At 38.6% G+C, this 21,022-nt stretch overlaps 2 protein-coding genes across 2 annotated transcripts; one reads left to right on the top strand and one right to left on the bottom strand.

The window, feature by feature from the left end:
- Positions 1 to 57: 57 nt before the first annotated feature.
- On the bottom strand, positions 58 to 15,758 carry prkcda (protein kinase C, delta a). The gene is made up of 18 exons (XM_079682146.1): positions 15,613 to 15,758; positions 12,691 to 12,820; positions 12,365 to 12,564; positions 12,202 to 12,268; positions 11,312 to 11,468; positions 10,804 to 10,835; positions 10,554 to 10,639; positions 9,018 to 9,147; positions 8,835 to 8,935; positions 7,629 to 7,725; positions 6,596 to 6,726; positions 6,180 to 6,353; positions 5,985 to 6,076; positions 3,613 to 3,675; positions 2,672 to 2,810; positions 2,340 to 2,528; positions 1,233 to 1,361; positions 58 to 1,111 (listed from the first exon to the last, which is right to left on the bottom strand). The coding sequence occupies exons 2-18, from the start codon at positions 12,797 to 12,799 to the stop codon at positions 953 to 955; spliced, it is 2,055 nt and encodes a 684-aa protein (XP_079538272.1). The 5' UTR covers positions 12,800 to 12,820; positions 15,613 to 15,758; the 3' UTR covers positions 58 to 952.
- Positions 15,759 to 17,478: 1,720 nt separating this feature from the next.
- On the top strand, positions 17,479 to 18,729 carry LOC307038874 (uncharacterized protein; the record flags this gene model as incomplete). Its single annotated transcript, XM_079680548.1, has 2 exons — positions 17,479 to 18,013; positions 18,515 to 18,729. 2 exons carry the CDS (start codon positions 17,479 to 17,481, stop codon positions 18,727 to 18,729), a joined length of 750 nt encoding a protein of 249 aa, XP_079536674.1.
- Between the last annotated feature and the right edge of the window lie 2,293 nt (positions 18,730 to 21,022).

Raw genomic sequence — 21,022 nt, 5'->3', positions numbered from 1 at the left:
TGAAGTTGCATCTTGATTTGCGGATGTTTTTTATTTCTTTTAAATAGCACACCAGACTTGGGAGTTCATTGTTTTTTAATCAGATGTAAAAGATGGAGACAGTAAAAAAAAAGGACATCCTTAAGAGAACCAATATACATGTTACAGCAATATACATATACATTGTCTATTTACAGCATTTAAATGACTACCCACTCATTGTTTGAAGTCACATATCTTTACTTGACCTTTTGTACCCGACTGCAGCCCCCCTACAATGACAGGGCTTTCAACTCATCTGAGACCAGCTGTTCAAATGTGTTCTTTACATGGCACTGGAGAGTCCACCCTCACAAGTTCTTCTTGTCATTAAGACGTGATTAATCCAGTCAAAGACAAAAATAGGTAACAATCATCATTAATCTGTATGTATAGATTAACAGGGTTTGGTTGCTCAGAGATTTGTATACATGCACTCAACTCATTCACACAAAAAATATCTACACTTTAAGTAAACAGTATAATTTATTCCTATAGGTTTCTATCCCTCAAATACATATTTATTCCCATTCGGGTTGAATGAACTGTTACCAAAAAGGAACATACAATGGCTGCAGATGATAACGCTGATGTCAAGTGCCAGGTAAGGATTTCAAGGGCAGGAGATTGAACTGAGCCCCTGCCTTTGAAATCCTTATATTGCTCATATTATTACTCAAAAAGGCTTTAACGACCTAGACATATAATAAACATGCACACAAACACAATAACATCAATATGTACAGTAAAAGGGCCCCGTTTCTACTCTCATTATTTCTACACGTACCCAAGGAGAATAGTTTGTGCTTAAAACAAGGTCACAGAAATACTGATTGTGGAACAGCTCACTGCACTTTTAACCATGTGACAGAACAAGGGGAATGTTCGTAAGCAGGAGCGATTTTACCCAGGTCTGTCAAATGTCATCACAACGTCACTTTTCCAAAAGTTGCTCCATCCTAGGGTTGATGAATGAAAAGCCAGCAAATGCCGCCTGATCCATGGAGTCTATGAAGTTTTTATCGCAGTAGGAGAGACGAGGCTTCTCGCTGAGGAACTCCCGGTCAAAGTTGCTGCAATCATTTGGTGCTTTCTGTAATTTGGTAATAAATGTTTTTAAGCAAAATATAAAACGGACATTCATCGTAAAGGATAAAGCACATAATTCATATTTTTCTTAATTGAATCCTCAACAACATGATTCTGGGGCTTACCACTTTGGGTTTGAAGGGGGGTTCAATCTCTCTCCTCTCTAAGGCCTGCCAGTTGATGGTCTTGAAGAAGGGGTGTAGTCGGATATTACCCACGACTCCTAATCTGCAAGTTGGGTCCCTCTCGAACAACTGCATGGAAACAGAGTCAGTAAAAGTAAGTAATGAAGAGTGAACCGTTTTATAAAATTAAAAAAACAGCAGCTTTTTACAGTATACATAAATAACAAGATTCAACAGGATTTGAATAGATTTCTTTAACCAAAAAACTGAAGTATTCTCCAACGGGTAGTTTGGATTTTTTGAATGAGGGTTGCATGAGGCTTTAATACGTGCTTATTGTATAGTGTAGATGAAGGGCAGCACGCTTTGAATTAGGAGAAACACACAGTATGGGCAAGGAGCTGAGCACTGTACTGATTTGGACGGGGGCAGCAGCAAAAAGATTTTTAGCCAACTGAAGGAAAAAGTCAAATTTCAGACTTGATCTGACAAATAAAGTTATATCGTATCGTATAAAAAGGCCAACAGTTACCTAAAAAAAAAAATCAATATCAGTCAAACACAGTATTTTCACCCGGCAGAACACTAATGCTATGTCCAAATCTGCCATGAAAGTTTTTTTTTTTTCGTGATTCAGAACTAACCAAAGTTACACATTAAAAATAACTAACCAATCGAGACAGCCGAACAGGCAACTGGTCTGAAAGTGAAATTAGTGGGGTATTTTTGTTAAAGGAGTCTGGTAGCTGTGACAAGAACATTGATTGATGTAACAGCTTTAGTTCCCTGTAGGAAAGGGATTGTTTTACAGCTAAATAAAACTGTAGAAATGTTCCTAATAAAGCATACTCTAAAACTAACATACATTTTTGAAACTTTGCTTAGCTCCCTTAATGTACAACTGTCTGTTTTTGCAAACTGGAGGCTTACTGGCAGCCTTCTACTGTAGGTATTCCAGGTTATACCATAAAGATGGAAAAGCACCTCATACAACCCTATGTCGCTTTAAATCCAAAACATAAAATAATCAAAAATGGAGACGCCAGATTAACCCAGGAGCAGAAATGGTGCCCTTTGACTTCAGTATTGAAAGGTTGTGATACAGACCCGCTCAAGCAGGTCCTTGGCCTCCTTGTTGATCCAGCGTGGATAGTGGGGGGTGTCCATGCGGATGGACTCAAACAGTTCATCCTCGTCATCTCCATGGAAAGGCGACTGACCGACCAGCATTTCGTACAGCAACACCCCAAACGACCACCAGTCCACGGAGAATGAGTATTTCTGTCCCAGAAGGATCTGAGTTGAAACAAAGTATTATAAATAAGAATAATTTAGAAATTCAGTAACACATGTTTTTTATGCTGAATTATGAAACTAAATCAGGTGCACAGTTAAATATGTCAGGACAAGAAAGCAGATCTGAGTATGAAACACTATACCTCTGGGGCGATGTAGTCAGGAGTACCGCAGAAAGTTGTAGCACGATTTTCTCCAAACACGTTCTCCTTGCACATGCCGAAGTCGGCGATTTTTATGTGTCCCTCATGATCCAGCATCACATTGTCTAATTTAATATCTCTGGAAAACAAAGAAAATCACATTATGATTGGTGAACGTATGAAGTTATTTGAAGATGGTAATAACTTGGTAGTTTGCAATTATATAACGTTCGATATGACAGTTTTAGTTTTATCAGAATTAACTTAAAATGCCACTTAATGGTTGCATCTTTTAAATGAAAAGAGGATTTAATATGGGACAAAAAAAGAGTGCCTAAAAAGTTCAGCAAGTGGGGAATGTGAAATGAAACACCCCTTAAGCCAGAAAACCATATCAGTGAGTTTGAAAGTCTTATGCATTAATTGTTGCATTTAATTGACAATTATTTTCAAAGCAGACCTTAAAATCCAAGTTTACATTTTATTACCAGACAGCTGCTAGTTTAACTCCTTTTATCACAATTATAAAAATAGAAATGATACAGACATCTAAATCTTGCCTTGGGTAGGTAATCAATCAATGTGAATATTTAGACCACTGTTCATGTTGTTTTTTACTAGAAACTGTAGAAGTTATTAATGCTCTTACATGTTTTTGTGATTTTGAGGTAGCATTACTGCAAGAAATGAACAAATTCACAGTTTCCTAAACAGTCCTTGTTCCCAACTGCTTGACCACACAATGGTAATGAAACTTTAGAAATAAAATGTGTTAAAATGTGTGGGATTACTTAACAAGCGAGTTTGTAGTGTCCCCATTTACTTTCTCATTGCAATTGTAATTGTACTTTATTATGGTAAAACATGAAAACGAATTAGTGTATGCCCCAGAGTTAATACATATTTTGATAATAATAATAATGAATACAGGTATTTCTGACCTGTAGATGATCCCTTTGGTGTGTAAGAACTGAAGACCACAGATGATCTCAGCAGAGTAGAACCTGGGGAGACAAACATGGCGAAGAGAGACAGATATCAACTACTCATCTCTGGTGGAAAGCTACAGGTCCACGCTGCTGCCATCTCACTGCAGACTCAGTTCAGAGTAGAGCTGAATTATTGAGCAGGACATTTGTATGGAGTAGCAGAGAGGTGAATAACGCTCGGAAACCTGAGAGGCGCGGTTAGAGGAAAGATTAGCCTCTCTCTATCTCTGACCTGCTTCACTTGTCATCTGTGTCAAGGGAAACAAATGAATCCTGAGATGAGATAGAACAGCCTCTGCTCTAACCCTGTAAATCCCTGTTCCTTGTAAATGCACGACTAACAAGCACTTCAAAGTTTTATCCACTGAGTATCTCTCACGTAAAACCCTTTAGAACAAGTTAGCAGGTGCACACAATACAGTCCATTGTACGATACGATATATCATCCAAGAAATCACAGTGAAAATGATATTATAAAATAAAACCACAGAACCTGCGGTCCCATTACGCATGTCAACTCCTCTGTTTGCTTATTTCAAACTATTTCTCTAATAAAGACTGGCTTAAAATAATGAAATAAACTCACATGACAAACACAAAATGAACACTTGGTCCCCCAAAGTGCTCTTAAACAAAATTAAACATTTGGCAAAGGGGTATAGAGGGTGAGTTATTCTTTGGTTATGTACTGCCAATCCAGTTTCTAAAAGATCTTTGTTAATAAAACTGCAAGGTAACAACATATTAGCTATTATATAACAGCTACATAAGTTTAAAATTAGCTACAACTCCTCTCTCATTCGACCTGAACCCACAATGTGGAGCTGTGGACAATGGTTTCATAACGTAAAGATTGAAGGTCTTGTGCATATATTGTACAATGAATCGATAATGTAATTATAGCCTACAGGCCTAGAGGCTGCTCTACTGCCTGAACAACTCCACACATTTAGTACAGAATGTAAAATAAAGTCTAGATACTCTAAGTTTCTGTAGTATGCAACTCTCTACAGTACTGGGTCGACAGGTTAGCAGTAGCCACTGGGAGAACAGGCCCTTTTTGCTGTAAAAGAGGTCAACTGAAACTCTACCGTTCATCAGATGCCCAAGGGAAAATACAATATAACCGAATGCATGATTAGATACTTTCAATTCCACTGCGACAACTTGGAAGCCAGGCACCAACTTCATTATTATTCTAAGATAATGAAGCAGCCCACTCTCTTTCTTCTCACTCACTAAGGAGGAATGATCCTTCCAGGCTGAATACAGTCACTGAGTGAGGAGGATTTTAGCGGATGCCAACACAAGATCAGGTGTCTGTGTTTGCTGAGAGGAGAATTACTCCTGTCATCTCCTGAGCCCAGGACAAAGTTTAACTACAGGGAATGCAATGAGAAACCCCATTGTAATGTCAGGGTTCAACCTGCTTTTCAAACACAAAAACCAGTATGTTCAAAAATAATACAAGTGTGTAAGAATGATAATGATACATGGATTGATAGTCTGGACATTCTTCAAGACAAACCACAAGCTTCACAACAGTGAATGCATTGAAGTCTGCTTTGCAATTTGTGACACTAATACAAAAAAAACATCTAGTGTAACAGTTAATTATACTCATTTCTTTCCTTAAGGTGCTCAAAATGATTAAAAGAAGTGTCTACAATTCCTCAACACTTGAAAAGAATACAGATGGTAGCACTGATGGTCCTTGAGGTCAACGGTTTCTGTTTTCGACAAGGTAAAAGATAAAAAGTTGACACTATTTAAGTTGGAAAATGTTACACAACAGTAGGTGTAAAAGTACTTACAAAGAAATATTTCACTTCCCTCTCTGTAAATGTGAGACTTTTTGAAAACGTACTTGGCGCTGGCACATGTGCCACCAAGCGTTGGGCTTTAAAACACTCTTTACCGCTGTGCTATTGTTTTTTTTCTGGAGGGATTCCCAGAGTGTGATGAGTAGAGAGGTGGGTGGTAGTAACCGATACCTCCCGATGCAAACATAAGAGACTCACTGAGAGCTTCTTAGTCCATACAAGGCCAGTCTGCCAGTGCAGCAGCTAATAGACTCCAGCCCCATTCCATCAGAGTTCACTCTATCATGTAAACTAATAAAAAGCCATAATGGGAGAGACATAGAGAGTCACACGAGGAGAGTAAACACAAGTTCTATCTGCTTTCCATCAGCTCAGTGATAATGTTCTGTGGGTCTCTGCAAAGCTGCAGAGACAATAGAGCAATGGAGCGATGATGACAGGTAGTGTGTGTTTTTTCAAATAAAGTCTGTGTGTTAAATCTTTGTGACAGGCGTGACTCACATGGATCTGTAGAGTTCAAAGCGGCCTTTCTCCTGAATGTGAAACATCAGGTCTCCTCCGTTCAGATACTCCATCACAAAGAACAGATGCTCCTGTTGACAATGTTTACTTTGAGTATTGAGGATTCAATTTACACTAATGATGATGAATGCAATAAATAAACAGTAAGACACTAATAAGATGGAAGTGGACTACCTTGGTATGGAAGGTGGAGTAAAGGTGTGTGAGGAAGGGGTTTTCCCAGGCTAATGCCAAGACCCTCTTCTCAACCATAGTGCACTCCACATCGTCATCCATCAGCACGACATCTTTCTTCAGAGCCTTCACTGCAAAGTACTCACCACGACCCTTCAGCTCTGCCAGGAGAACCTGTGGGGTGAAGAGGAGAAGAACATCATTGTTGACTGTTTTCTGTCTCATTTCAAGAATGAACCTTCTTCTTGTCAAGAGATCAGTTACATATTTTGATTTATGCTATCATTTCAATTAGAGGTCTATTTTGCCAGTATATGCGACAGTTGCCTGGAGTGTGGTTGATTCACTTCTGGTTATCCTCTCACTCTTTGATTGTTTGTCGAATAGCAGTCTCACAGTGAGATGGTTTTTAATACCTTTCCAAAGCTGCCTTTTCCCAGGACCTTGTGGAAAACGAAGTCGTCAACATTGATGCGCGTCAAATGGGTAATACGAGACTGAGGCCGTGGGTTGGAGCCCTCCCACAATCTGCCATAGGGAGATCCATCTGATGGAGAAACAATGACTAATTAGCACACATAAAAATGGCTTATTCAAATAAATAGTTATAAACCGATTTTTTAGCCCAACATCAGTATTGCCAGATAACTGCCTTGATACTGCCCCGAGGACATCTAAGAAAAGGGGACATTTGCTCATCACAGTGTTATTCTGTTAAATGTACTTCAACTTAAATGATTTGCGTTTAAACTTGGACAAAGCTGGCATACCAAGCTATTCATTTGGAGAAGACTGGACAAGACTCTGGCATGGTGTAATAGAGCCAACTGGAGCCACGCACACTTGTAGATTGTTTACAAATAAAAATGAAAGAAAATGTCAGTCATGTGGGAGTGTTTCACGCCTCAAAGGAAAATCAGCCACATGCAGTTTCGATGACACCTTTCTATCTATAAATTCGGCGGCAATCGTATCTTGGAGAAATATTCATTTCCATTTTCCAGCACTATGTGCTCTTGCGTCAAAAGGACAGGGAGTGCAGGGAAATAGACTGAGCTGCAACAAGACATAGATGCTCCAAATATCTCAAGTATTAAGTTGAGTTATAAGTGGTAGTCACAGTATCTCTAGAATGAGGTATACTTATCGATAGTTAGAAAGTAAAGTCGTTCTAAATGTAAAAGAAGGCTAAAATAAAGGTGGTTTAATGAATTAGTTTGATCAAATGTGTACTCATTCAAATATAGAATAGGGCAAGTGGTTTATAAACTTATTTGTTATATTTCTATAGTTAAAATGTATCAGTTTTTCTAGCACAGAAGTGGGATAGCTCAGAACAAAAACACATAAATAACAAAAACAGAAAGAAATCATCCCAGTATTTCATAGAATTGGTGCATTTCTACAAAGTTATCTTAGACATTGAACATATTTGCATATTATTCTGACCATTGATATCCAGTCCAGAAAGCTTGTTAACTTCATCGTAGATTCCAATATCAGAGAGGTCAGCCAGGTTTGGATCTGAACGTCGTGTTGACGATTTCTGATGCAAAAGAGAAAGTAAAAATAAGTATGAAACAGAAACACAAATAGTTCCCCAGCAATGATTACTCATCTAGCTGTGCTATATCCAATTTGCACAGGATAAACAATGACTTCTTTGACTGTAAAAAGAGAACAAGGTAACTGAAAGGTTCCACATTGAGCCAGTCCTTAAATACACCAGAGCAGGAAGCTAATATGTTAGCCAGCAATAAACTGATTGTTATGTAATCACTACTAATCATATTGTGTAAAGCCATCTACAGATGTGCTGTGGTTGGGTTAGGACTGGTATTAATAATATAAATAGGCTGAAATAAGTGCTAGATTTAAATGGGGTCAAGGTTACAGCTGGGATAGGGGTCAGGCTAACATCCTGGTTAGGTTCACCACTGACCCTGTGTTGAAGATGTATTTAGGTCAATCACCAAACTATCTCCTAATATAAACATGTTTTATAAACGCTTTCTACATGTTTCTTGTCACACTCTTTTGCTTTATCCCGCACGTGATCTACAGCTTCTTCAACATGCATGCAAAATAATAACCAATCATTTTTATTACCATCATTTGTATTTGTACCGGATCTTTTAGCAGATAATATAATGTAGACATGTAGTTGACAGGATGCTTTTAAAGGTTTTTTCGTTTTTTTTCATGCACTATAACTTTATCATTAAGAAAACATTATTATAACTATTGTAGCTTTGTTGGTTTGTCATGTAACACACTTGAACTCAAGATGCTCAAATTCAGTTTTACCAAGCTCCCTTATACTCTCCTGTACTGAATAGAAAACAATGCAATTGTTTACATAATGCTCGTGTCTTTTTACCTAGGGCAGAGCATTGAAATGTTTTAAGAACTTATCTACAATTGAGTTTAGATTCTAGGTCAACAAGTTCCATTAATGTTCCTCAAACTAATATTGGTATACTAATAGCTGAGTATAATGTTATGAAATATCCACAATATCTTAAAAACATTGGTATGATTACCTGGTATGGTACTTAAGAAAGACTTGTCATTGAAATTCTTTGGATTTTACTTTGACATGAGACTTGATTGAAGCATTCATTGAATGACTTGTGACAGTCTGCATGAACTCACCTGGCTGACTTGTGTAAGTGCCTCAGCTAGTAGTTTCTGGTTGATACCACAGAGGTTGGCTACCTTATCCTGACACTTGTGATGGACATTCATGGCACAATCTACAAATGGGACAACAAAAGATTATTTAAGAAGAAAGTACACCGACACTCCAACAAAGAGTGCATCATATTGCCACTGTACCTTCACACTTGAGTCCCTGTTTGACCAGTCCCCACAGCAGACTTCCACAGTGGTCGCAGAAAGTGGGACTCATGTAGTTGTGGTTCTTGAAACGGTGGGGCATGTCAATTTTAAAGCGCTCCTTCTGGAACTGTGGGGACAAACGGGACATATCATCTCCATGAATAACCCAAGGCAGAGGATTTCTAATTAGTCGCCTGTGATAGCTCGCAGGCCTCCGCACCTGCTTCATTTTCTCTTTCCTGTTTGCTTTATGGTCTGCTTCCCTCTCTTAGCTTGAACTGTCAGAAGTGACTAGACTGTTGGATATGAAGTTCCTGGTTTGTTGCCAGGTCTACCTCTGTACTGATTTAGAGTAGTTCCCTGAGACCACACCCCATATGTGTGCTTGAATCAACCATTATCTAGATCAGTGATTCTCAACTGGTGGGTCGCGACCCACTTTTGGGCCCGTTTCGAGTGGGTCGCGGATGTGTGAGTGAAATATATTTTTTTCTATTTTTTTGGGAGGAAAAGTCAAACTTTTCTTTTGAAGGCCCGATTTTCTAACGCTGTGCAGGCAGTAGGCGTTGGACTGAAAGTACCGGAGAGCATAAACGGTTTTGAAAACTTCTGTCACGTAGTGATCATCTTCTCAATAAAACATCTTTGCGGATGTTTTTTCGAGTCTTCTGGCCAATCAGAAACAAGATTGTTGCCGGAAGTCCCCACGGAGAATAACTTAACACGTAATGAAATATGACCCCTGGTTTGATGATTGACAGGTCACAGAACAATGGGAGCTATCTACCCTTACCCACAATTTAAACTATTTCACACAGACTATCTCTTCTTTGCTCTTCTCTCTATGTGGAGCAGCAAGATGTCAGAACAAAGTGAAAAACAAACAATGGCATAAAATATTATTAATATGTCGTAATACATCTATTTATTTTCTTCTCAGAGTGTACCAGAATGGATAGTTTATATGTTAGTATTTCAAAAAATCTCCTGAGGGAGCATCCACCCAGACCCCCCTGCTGGGGTTGGGTTTTCAGCACGTGTGCCTTTTTAAATAGTTCAGCTTTGAACCCATCATCTCATTAAACCTTATTTAAAAGCATTATTTTGTTCTGTAAAGGGATATAAGGGATATATGCACTGTACTTCACTTTAATTAATATTGTATGCTGCAAAGCGTATATATTACTGCAGGATTTTTTTTTTTATAGATTTGAGTGGTTCAAAATTTCGGGTCGCGATCTATTGACTAAGGAAAAAGTAGGTCCCGAGGCCTGACCAGTTGAGAACCACTGATCTAGGTCATCTTTATCCAAAAATATTGATAATCATTAAAAAGCCTTCTGATTGGATGTGGACCCTGACTGGTGTCTTCTATTCCATTAGAGGACCATCATCCTTCCAACTGGTATGGTAGGAAACTTTACTACAGCAACAAAACACCAGAGTGAGAAAAGCCCACACTTAAATGAGATTGTGAGACATATGGAGTACGCTAACAGTACATGGTGTACTGCACAAATATGTGATACGTACCAAAGTATCCCGACTGTTGGCAGCAGTACCGGTACATCTGCCGATGATTTTGTCTATGCATTTCTTGTGGATGGCTGCATTGCACTCTGATAGAAAACCAAGATGAAAGAGATTTGTACACTTTGATTCAGGAACATATTGTGTTCAATGTCGAGGCAAATGAACAGTGAAGTATGTATTTTTCAATCAGTAGCTTGCCATTTCAAGAATTGCACAAAGCACAGGTGTTTTTATATTATTGTCCACTTACGTCTGCATTTATAGCCTTGCTTGTTGAGTCCCCTGTGGGAGGCAAAGTTAGTCAAATAGGTCAGTCTGTAAAGTTGTTTGATCATGTGACTGTGAATGGTGTGCTGATTATTCACTTAGTTAGTGATAATGAACAGCTGCAGTACAACCAAACTGATTTGTGTCTTAGGGTTTCCTTTTTAAATAAACTTCCTCTCCAGATACCAAGTTTAGAAGCACATCTATAGCCATTAAACAATGACAAACAACTTCTAAAACATGAAGAATGGGTTAACCTCATTGGCTTTATCATCAACATTATTAGCAACCAGTTTGTCAAATGTTCTTCAAGATAAACCAGCCATCGAGTGTTGAATGCCTCCAAATATAAGGAAGTTCCTAAATACTCTGTTGTTAACGTCACTGTGTCGTTCTGTCTGCTCAATCAGCTAATCTCCTCTTTGGTTTACAAGTTCCCCTTTAGTTGCCTTGAAGGTTTGTTTATAGAGCGGGAAGTAGGTTGAACTAACCAGACAAATTCTCGACACACAGAGCAGAAAGTGGGCTGTCTGAAGAACGTGGCGCTGAACTCATGGTTCTTTATTAAGTGGACCTTGGCCTGTTTGATGGCCCCACGTCTGCGATGCAGTGTAGGACCCTCTTCATCCTTGGCAGCCTCCTTACTCTCTGTAGGATACGAAGAGAAACACACATCAGTCCTCCCACAATACTGCAATGGAAATAAACTGATAGCCTTAATGATAACCAATGTGGACCCAGTGAATTGGTCACATATGAAGCCTGTGAATGATAAAGTTGATGAAGGGAAAACACTGACAAATGGCTGGACAATGTTTGGAAGTAGGGATGTTTAAAAATCAAAGAAATAACAACTACTGTACGATGAAATTATAAAAATAGGCCTGTCGCCGGCGCAAAGCATTTAAAAAAACATGAAGTAACCAATGTGTACCCCATACTACCAATCTGGTAAGGTGGAAGTAGCACTGACTACTTCTAATACTATTACAAACATGTGAAAATAACAATATGTAATTTTGTAAAATGATACCAGACATCTCCAACTAGTTCCCTAAAAACATGTTGGGTCTAGTTGTTTTTTTTGTAAAATCCTGTTTGATTATCTTTCGTTGAACTTTAAAGAATCTGATGACATTTGGTAGGTTTTTTGGATATTACATTCTAGAAATAAATCATTAAGAAAAAACCTGTTGTTTTGTTTTGTAATATTAAAAATGTAGTGTAATAACGGAATAATTAGGATATAAAACCAACCAAAGAGAACATTTGGTGATTATATTCAAAATGTTAAGAAATCAATGCTAACCAGAAAGCTACAGAAAGTAGCTACAGAAGCAGAGAAAAAAGAAAAAAAAAGATTCCAATGTATTTCCATTACCTGAATCCTCTTCCTCCAGGAAATACTGCACTGCCATCATCACTTTACCAGAAGGATGAAGATCCACCTGAACACAGGAACACTCAGTTAGACACACAGAAGGTTACACTCAGACAGCCTGAAAGATTGCGCTACAGGAAAAGAGGACAATCTGTATCCCTACCCAGAATTCAGCGCGCCCGTTGGCTTTCTTACAGCGCTCAGCAAGGACAGACACTCCCACGGTGACCTCAGCCAGCGGCTCCTCTGCTGTCTTCATCAGCTGTATCTCCAGCACACGACCCTCGTAGATGTGGGCATCAAAAAAGGCTTTCCAAGCCGGGAACATGGTGGGTTTCCGCTGTACCAGGGCCTTACCTCGTTCTAAGGAAAGGTAGATAAACACAGGGAAAACCAATAAGTATTTTGTTTTCAAATGTAGTAAATAAGAAGGAAGTTGCAGAAATGACTTCTGTAAAAGACGGTGTATGCTAAGGAATAGTTTCTCACCGGTTGTCAGAGCTTCCTTCATCTTGATTGCACAGAAAGGCGGATCGGCCAGAGGAGGAAGGACGCCCAAGTCGTAAGCATTGAAGGCGATCCTCAAGAAAGGAGCCATGGTGACGACTACCAAGGTCACCTGTTTTTAGAAACAGACAAACACAGCGTTACCCTGGTGACATTTATATATAATTAGCTAAACACAAAGCAAGTTTTGTATCATCTTACCCACTTCTCACATCCCAAACACACACATTACACACAAAAAGAGCTGGAATATATGACAATAGTGACATATTGGCAAGGGATCAATCAAATCCTTGTGCCGGGCACAAGCTGCTGCATTCATGATTTGCTGTTTGAAAGGCTCTCATGTGCCACAGATGGAACCACAAGTGTTTCTGTAACAGCCTTTGCACCACCAGTTTTGTTATGTGCAATGGAAAAGGTGACGCCCATAGGTCTCACACATGAATTTCAAGGTAACTTCAGTCGCACCCATGCTGTCTTGTCCACACCTTTAAGTATAAAATACAACCACAATGTCAATGTGACAGCCTCTGTTAAGCTTCTGTGGCTTGTTTAGTTCCCTGTCACTGTGCCTGTTTGACTGTGTAGCTTCTAAAAGGCAACAGTAGAGGTGTTTTCCTGTACTACAAAGGCTGAGCAAGCCACAACATGTCACTAATCCAAACACAAGCATGCAGTGCACCACAGTAGGCCTTGCTGGTATTCAGAATACTGAACTCATAACCACCCACACTGAGACCAGAAAAGTAAGACACAAAAAAAGCAAGGGAAAAGAAAAGTTTGCACAAAGAGTGGATTATTTTGAACGGCCATATTCACTCACTCCCCCACTGCTGCTGTGAGCTGTGATGTCAGGGTTTTGGGAGTTAATCAATAGCAAACCCTGAGTTATTGAGGGCGGTAGTGATTGATTTCCCAGCAAACTGTCCATGTGCAGCTTCGATTTGTTCCATCTGTTAAATTCAGTAGTTATGTCCCAGGCACCAGTATAATGTAACTTGCAAACTACTACCTACATTTTGAAATTTGAATGCTCCTTTTAAACAACCGACTAACTGATAACTGCAGTAATGACCAACACAAAAGTGTTGTAAGTAATTTCGGGAGGGGACTACACATCCTCCACTGTGACAGGAAAAAAGAGAGAAGTAAATAACAGTAAAAATGAGCGGGAGCTTGTTCAGTGAACTGCTGTGGTTGTTTAAGCATGTGCAGTATCACTAACATGACAGCTCACAATAACATAGCACACCCCTCTCAGACTTGAATATGCACTTTTTCTTCATGACTCAGGATATATAATATTTTGAAAATATTTATTTTGTCCCATGCAGTAATCAGCTGCTTAACAAGAATTCAGCACCTTTTTAAACTTGTACATAATGTCCTTTATCAATTTCTGACAATATGTTTTGTGAGTTTGTGACATAATATGTTTTGTTCTTGTGCTTGTTAAAAGATTATTGTGTGCTCTCTATGAAAAGCAAATCCCCCAACGGGCAATAAAGATTTCATTCATTCATTAAAATGTCAGCCAGCACTGTTACTGATGGTGATGGAAAAAATTTCTCACATGTTCTTTTCTGAGTCATACTGTAGACACATACACACAGTTTACCTCTGCTTTAACATATTGCAAAAAGTTTTGAAGCCTGAAGACTTAACAACTTTACAAAACAATACAATAGTCCAGAACAGCTGTTACAGAAATGTATACAAACACATGACCATATAACCATGTGAGGAGAATGAGCATCACCAATCAGTGCATCTGATTTTCATCTTGCAACGTTTCTCTCTCGAAAGGATGTGGTTGATTGTCACTTTCAGAAGTCACTCAGTTCAAGTCTCAGAAGACAGTTAGACACCTGACTTTTAAGATGCATACCTGTGAATATAAAATGTTATTTTAGGAAATACTCCGTTTTATTTGCTGTCCAGGCCTGCCCACATTCTTCCTCATCTTTGTACTGACAACATTTTCTGTGGCCTGAACTGAAATGACATACAGCTACCGCACAATTGATTCCTAATAGTTAACACTGCGTTTATATAGCAGTCAAGTTATACTTGTTGACATATTAGTTAGTCAGTTGATTTGTTAAATTACTTTATATAAGTTTTCTGTTTTAATTAGGGCTTTTTGATGATTGGGCCAAATCACCCAATGTCGCCAATACTGTTTTAATAGTAACCACTTATGGAGTACATGTTTGCCATGCTTCCTATTTTAAAGCATCACAATGCCAGGGGGGTAGGGGCAGACCTAACCTGTCATTATGAAGGGAACAGACACAGATGCAGTAAACACAGATATACTCTAGACCTATGTGCTGTTAGTTTTACCCAATCTACAAATTACAAATAACTAAGTGTAAAGTGACCCCACTGTATTAATGAAGGGTCACACGTTTTGAGAGCTAGCATAGCATTAAGTGGTGGCCCGTATCGATCGGTTGACCGAGCCGTAACACTTCACCTGTCAGTGTCTGATAAACTAAGAACACTTTTTTTTTCTTCATAGCAGACCCTGGGACACCATAACATCTGACAGGTAGCAGGTTTTGTCCCATTTCGGTTTATTTTAACGAGACGAACAACGGAAAAACTTGGTCGCAAATATTATTTTATTCGGAGAAACTAGTCTAGTTGGTAAACGTTAGTGAAACTGTTCTAATGGCCGTCCAATATATGTTTACATTAGCCTAGTGTTGTGTGTAGACGTTACTGTAAGTTACCGAACGTTTTCAGTCATTAGCGACAACGGTTACAGTTTGTTTCCCCATAGAAATACGAAGAGTGAGTAGTTTGAGCAACTTTTTTTGCAAACTTCAAATATTAAAACAACTCAAATCTTGTCGAAAACTCGACAACATCTAATATTAATAAAAGCAAGCTCACCTCAAACTCGGTGCTGTCTTTATCGTCGCAGCACGACGAAAGTTGCTCTCTCTTCCTCTCGTCTTTCGCTCTGTGATTCCGGGGATTGAGGAAGTGTGCGTGTAGCGCGCCCGCAGAGGCTTTCTCGGCAAGCTGTGACGTTTACCTGACACACACACACACACACACACACACACACACACACACACACACACACGCGTGCGTGCAGAGGGAGAGAGAGAGAGCGGTCTGTGCCCCAGTATTTCCAATGCGCCCAGTTGCCCTATTTTGAATAGAGGCCCTGTCAGTTATTACAGTTCTATTTTCCACTTGAGTTCACCTTTTCCCACAATTAGAATAGGTTTCAGCCACACACATATTATTTTCCATTAAACGCCCTGGCTGATTAACATGTGTGTAGGCTACATCACTGCCGACCGGTTGCTCACTTGAATTGTTTTATATAAAGATCTGCATTGCTGGTGACGGTGCCCTAGATTACTGCTGCAGCATAGCTTGGTATGAAGGGGAAGATATGTTTTTTGTTTTCTTTAAACCTGTTTGGTTGGCAGGGGGTGGGTTGACGTGGAAGTGTGCTAGCTGCGGGGGTAGTTTTGAGGTTTTTGAGCTAGGTTTTTGCCAGCGAGGAGGTGGCAGATTTGGCAGCCAAAGGATCTTTTCTTATTCTAAGCTGACACACGCACTCCAAATTATCCATATCCTTTATTTATTTAATGTTTGTACTCACCCCCTCACAAACACACCCTATACCAATACACGTGAAAGGGCAGAAATTATCATCTGATTAAACTATAGTGAAATGTTGGCACACTGCACCAAAATGAGGAATGCAGCAGATACATTCCTTTCCTGCAGGGTGAGTCATAAGTAAATGTTTATGTGCAGTTTAAAGGTATAATCATGCTGAAATAGTGCAAAGTAAATTCAATGTGAATCCTGCCATGAACCAGCTGACTGTGCGCAGGTGTGTCAGTGTTGACTTACCTCCTCTGAGGATTTACATAACAGGCACATTTTGAGTCACGTCAGACACAGGATGTCTACAGTGGAAATTAAAAACGACATTCCCCGATTGCTTATCTCACAGATGCACATTAAAAACTCAGTGATCCATATCCCTGCTTTTCCAGGTCCACCTTGAGCAAACACACACACACACACACACCTCACTGCTGAATAACCATGAAGGGAATTGAGTCAACTGCATCTCCAACAACATTGAGTGTCTTCTCAGGTTTAGATGTCTTAATGTAGATATGTATACACTGCATTTAATTGATCCATTGGATATCCATCAACATATTTAACTAAAACCCAAAAATGTCAACCGTGGCACTGGGGGTAAAGTCAAGGAATCACCAAAGTGTAATTTCCTGGGGACTGTGAATGTCTGGAGCTGAGTTTTCTGGAAATATATTTGATTATGATGAATAACTGAACGGACCTTCACGGTACAGACCATGGGGACAGTGACACTGTTGGCCCCTCACCTGCAAAACGATACTCAAAAGGAAATGTAGGAACCAGGAGAAGGGTCAAAATGATTAAATACTCATAAAAAAAAATTCAAATAGACACAATTAAACTGCAGAAAGAAACAAAAAAACCTCAAGAAGGGACTGAACATCAATAAATAGACACAGAATAACACATAAGCCGAAGCACGTAGTTAAACAGTAGTAGCTTATATGGCACATTTGTAATTATAGAGAGAAAGAATCCTGCTCTGTTCTAGAAATATGAACATGGAACTCTGCTGTATCTCCATACCAACGGAGGCCTCTCTGCTGTTCATTTCACACAAACTTGCTGGAGAGATAGCATTAGAAAACATACAGAGAAAAAGTTCAAATTGTGAACACTAACATGTCTTCCAGAGAACACCTCATTGCTGAGATGGAGCTTGTCCATACTTTATCTAAACTGACCCCAGAGGAGAGAAAGGTGGAGGTCAGAAGACAAATGTATGTGGAGCTCAAAGCAGTCGAGATGGAGCGCAGACAAACAGCTGCTCTGGAGACCCTGGCAAAAAGTGAGAGGGACAGAGAAGAGACTCAAAAAGTGACAGAAAGTCTCAAGAAAGCAAGCATGGAGAAAGACAGGAGGAGGCAGGAGGCCCCAAAGGAAAGACAGCAGAACCAGTTGAAGCAAGAGAGGCTTCAGTGGCAACGGGTGATGCTGAAGGGAGTCAAAAGCCCATCTCAAAATGTCCTCGCTCTGAATGAAGAGCAGGAGAAGAGACGAGAGGAGGCTGACATCCTGACCCCCGACATGAAGTCACCTCAGAGAAAGAAGAAAACTCTCCACAACAACTGGGTTGCAGAGAAAGAAATGCACAGGAGTGTCGTTGATGACGCCACCTATCTCCTGTTTGCTGCCAAACCAAACCCAAAGTCTGATGGTATGTATCATCAGGGTTGGAAGGGATACGTTAAAAATGTAATCCATTATACTGAAAAAACAGACTATCAAAATGTAAAAGTAATGTAACCTGATTACTTTTCGTTACTTTTGGATTACCTAAATGTGAAGTGCAAAGCAAATAAAAACAAGAGAAAACAAACAACAGTAACTTGTTGTAATGCTGTTACATTACAAAAGCTTAATACGTTCATCAAAAGCATAGACTTTTTTTTTGTTTAATAGATCAGTTGTCTACCTACCGCATTAAAAAATAAATGTATTTAAAATAAAGAAGAATTAAAGTGGCCTAAATATAATCTACCCATAATATATGGACCTTTATTTCAAAATGTATTGTAACATTTTAATCCTGCTAGTAATCTCTATTTTTTTGTAATGTAACAGTTATCTGATTACTTCTGTCATATTCCTCTACTGTGGCCTTGTGTTTAAGTTTTAATTAACATGCAAGTCAACTTTTATCTTCTTTTATCTGAAGGAAAAACAGCTGAGGTCAGAGAGAGCCTGCAGCCCATGCAGAAGGACAGACTCTTAGTTGAACACTGGGTTGGAAAGTACCAGCAGAACCACAAGAAGAAGCGGGAGAAGCGCCAGCTGAAAGTAGAAGCTCAACACGAAGAATACATCGCCTCCAAGAGCCATGGCCCCCAGCAATCTGTGCTCGATGAACTGTTGGACTGGTACGCCTGCTAAAATCAACCTAAAATCCACTTTCTAACAGATTTGTTTTATTGTTATTGTTATTCACCTTGTTTCATTGTTTTCTTTATTGTTTGTTCTTTAGTAAAAATGGGTTGAACAAGAAAAGTGTCTACAAAAACTGGCTTACAGAAAAAGAAATGGAGACCGAGCGTGTCACTGATAACTCCAACTATCTCCTCCTTCCTGAGATTCCAAACCCAAAGTCATGGTATGTCTCATCAGGGTTGGGAGGGTTACTTTAAAAATGTAATCCGTTACAATAACTAGTTACACGTCAACAATTGTACTCAGTAAATTAATCTAAGTATCAAAATATAAAAGTTATGTTACCTGATTATATTCCGTCACTTTTGGATTACGTCAGTATGTAAATAAAAGCAAGAGAAAATAAACAACAATAAGATGATTTTCAATTAAGTGTATGTAACAATGTAACCTAAGAAAAGAGAAACCAAGATATTTCATATCAAAAATGTGGTAACAGTTAGACTTCACAAATGCTGTTTAAGCTTAATACATTAATCTAAAGCATAGACTGTATTTTCGTTTAATAAATCAGGTCTCTACTACTGCATTCAAAAATAAATGTATTTAAAATAAAGAAGAATTAAAGTAGCCTAAATATAAACTATGAAGACAATTATTTCAGTACATCTAGCTATAATATATGAATCGTTATTTCAAAATGTATTGTAAAAAAAAATAATCTGTAATCTGATTACTTATCTTTTTAATGAAATTGTAATTGAATACAGTGAAATTTTTTTGGTAACCTGATTATATTATGTCGTTATGTGTAATCCGGTACTCCGCAAGCCTGTGTGTTATATTCCTCTACTGTGGCCTTGTGTTTAAGTTTTAATTAACATGCAAGTCAACTTTTATCTTCTTTTATCTGAAGGAAAAACAGCTGAGGTCAGAGAGAGCCTGCAGAAGGACAGACTCTCAGTTGGACACTGGGTTGGAAAGTACCAGCAGAACACCGAGAAGAAGCGGGAGAAACGCCGGCTGAAAGCAGATGCTCAACACGAAGAATACATCGCCTCCAAGAACCATGGCCCCCAGCAATCTGTGCTCGATGAACTGTTGGACTAACCCGTCTGCTAAAAACAGCAGCTTTAAATCCAGATCTAACAGATTTCATTTTATTGTTATTTACCTTGTTTCTTTGTTTTCTTTATTGTTTTTTCTTAAACTGTTCATTTTAAAACCTGAAATTGTTCTGTCTCCTCTCTTACATAAACGTTGGTTAAGATGTGTGTAAATATACTGACGAGCAGTGGTGGTAAGTAACTAAGTACATTTGCTCAAGTACTGTCCTTAAGTACAATTTTGAGGTAAGTATTTCCATATAATGCTACTTTGTTCTTCTACTCCACTACAACTCAGAGGTTAATATTGTACTTTTACTCTTCTACATTCATGTAGTACCTTTAGTACTTAGTTGCAGATATAGCTTAATGATAAACAATAAGATCAATACTAAGAAAATCTTTAGATACACCCAGATTGATTTCACACACTCTGGTACTTATACTTTTACTTAAGTACAAGATCTGAGTACTTCTTCCACATCTGCTGAAGTGATGTCTATGTCATACTTTGCGTGGTGATAGTTGTCAGCAGCCTTGGACTTTCACAGTGACTTAAGGAAATTAATGAGCCTTACCAAGAAACAAAATATAAGTTAAATTAAACGCTGTTTTTGTTTGGACTGCTCAAAATTAACGAATCATTCATTTTTTTTCTTAGACCATTAACAGAAAAGCAACTGCAATGTTTTTTACCTTATTAAATTGTTAAATGGAGACAGATTCAATTCAAATGCATCACTCTAAAGTGAATTTGTTTTTAATTTAACCATTAGAAGCTTGTGTAAAAGATAATAATAACTTAAATATTGGCTTTCATAAACCAAGGACGCTTATAGATGTGATACCAAAGGGACGACAAACCACTTTCTTGATATATTAGAGGATTTTTGTTTGCTTCAGAAAAAGTCACCACATCTGGCTGCTGGCCCCACAATGAAATAATGAAAGACAGTGTTGATATATAAATATGTTTTAGTTATGGGGAATCATCAAAAAAAGGTCCTAAAATAAATCCCAATTGTCTGAGGTTTTAAGAATAGTGCATACTTTTAAGTAATGGGCAACTAAAATGAATTTGGATGTAGTAATCTGAAAAGGTAACATCCCTCTTAGTAAGTCTAAACCACACACTATGAAATAAGTCAACCCAGTTATCAATCAATCAATGTTTATTTATATAGCCCAATATC

Source organism: Notothenia rossii, assembly GCF_949606895.1.
Source record: "Notothenia rossii genome assembly, chromosome: 5".
Classification (NCBI taxonomy): domain Eukaryota; kingdom Metazoa; phylum Chordata; class Actinopteri; order Perciformes; family Nototheniidae; genus Notothenia; species Notothenia rossii.
The sequence above is the reverse complement of the archived record's forward strand: the minus strand, read 5'-3'. Positions and strand labels throughout refer to the sequence as shown.

What these genes read in the sequence shown, in the direction of transcription:
- prkcda (XM_079682146.1), bottom strand. Translation starts at nt 12,799, where the DNA reads ATGGCTCCTTTCTTGAGGATCGCCTTCAATGCTTACGACTTGGGCGTC. An exon ending in ACCAAAGGGATCATCTACAG is followed by an intron (nt 2,811 to 3,612) that starts GTCAGAAATACC and finishes TTTGTTTTCCAG; the next exon opens with AGATATTAAATTAGACAATG. An exon ending in CCAAGGACCTGCTTGAGCGG is followed by an intron (nt 1,362 to 2,339) that starts GTCTGTATCACA and finishes GTTTCCATGCAG; the next exon opens with TTGTTCGAGAGGGACCCAAC.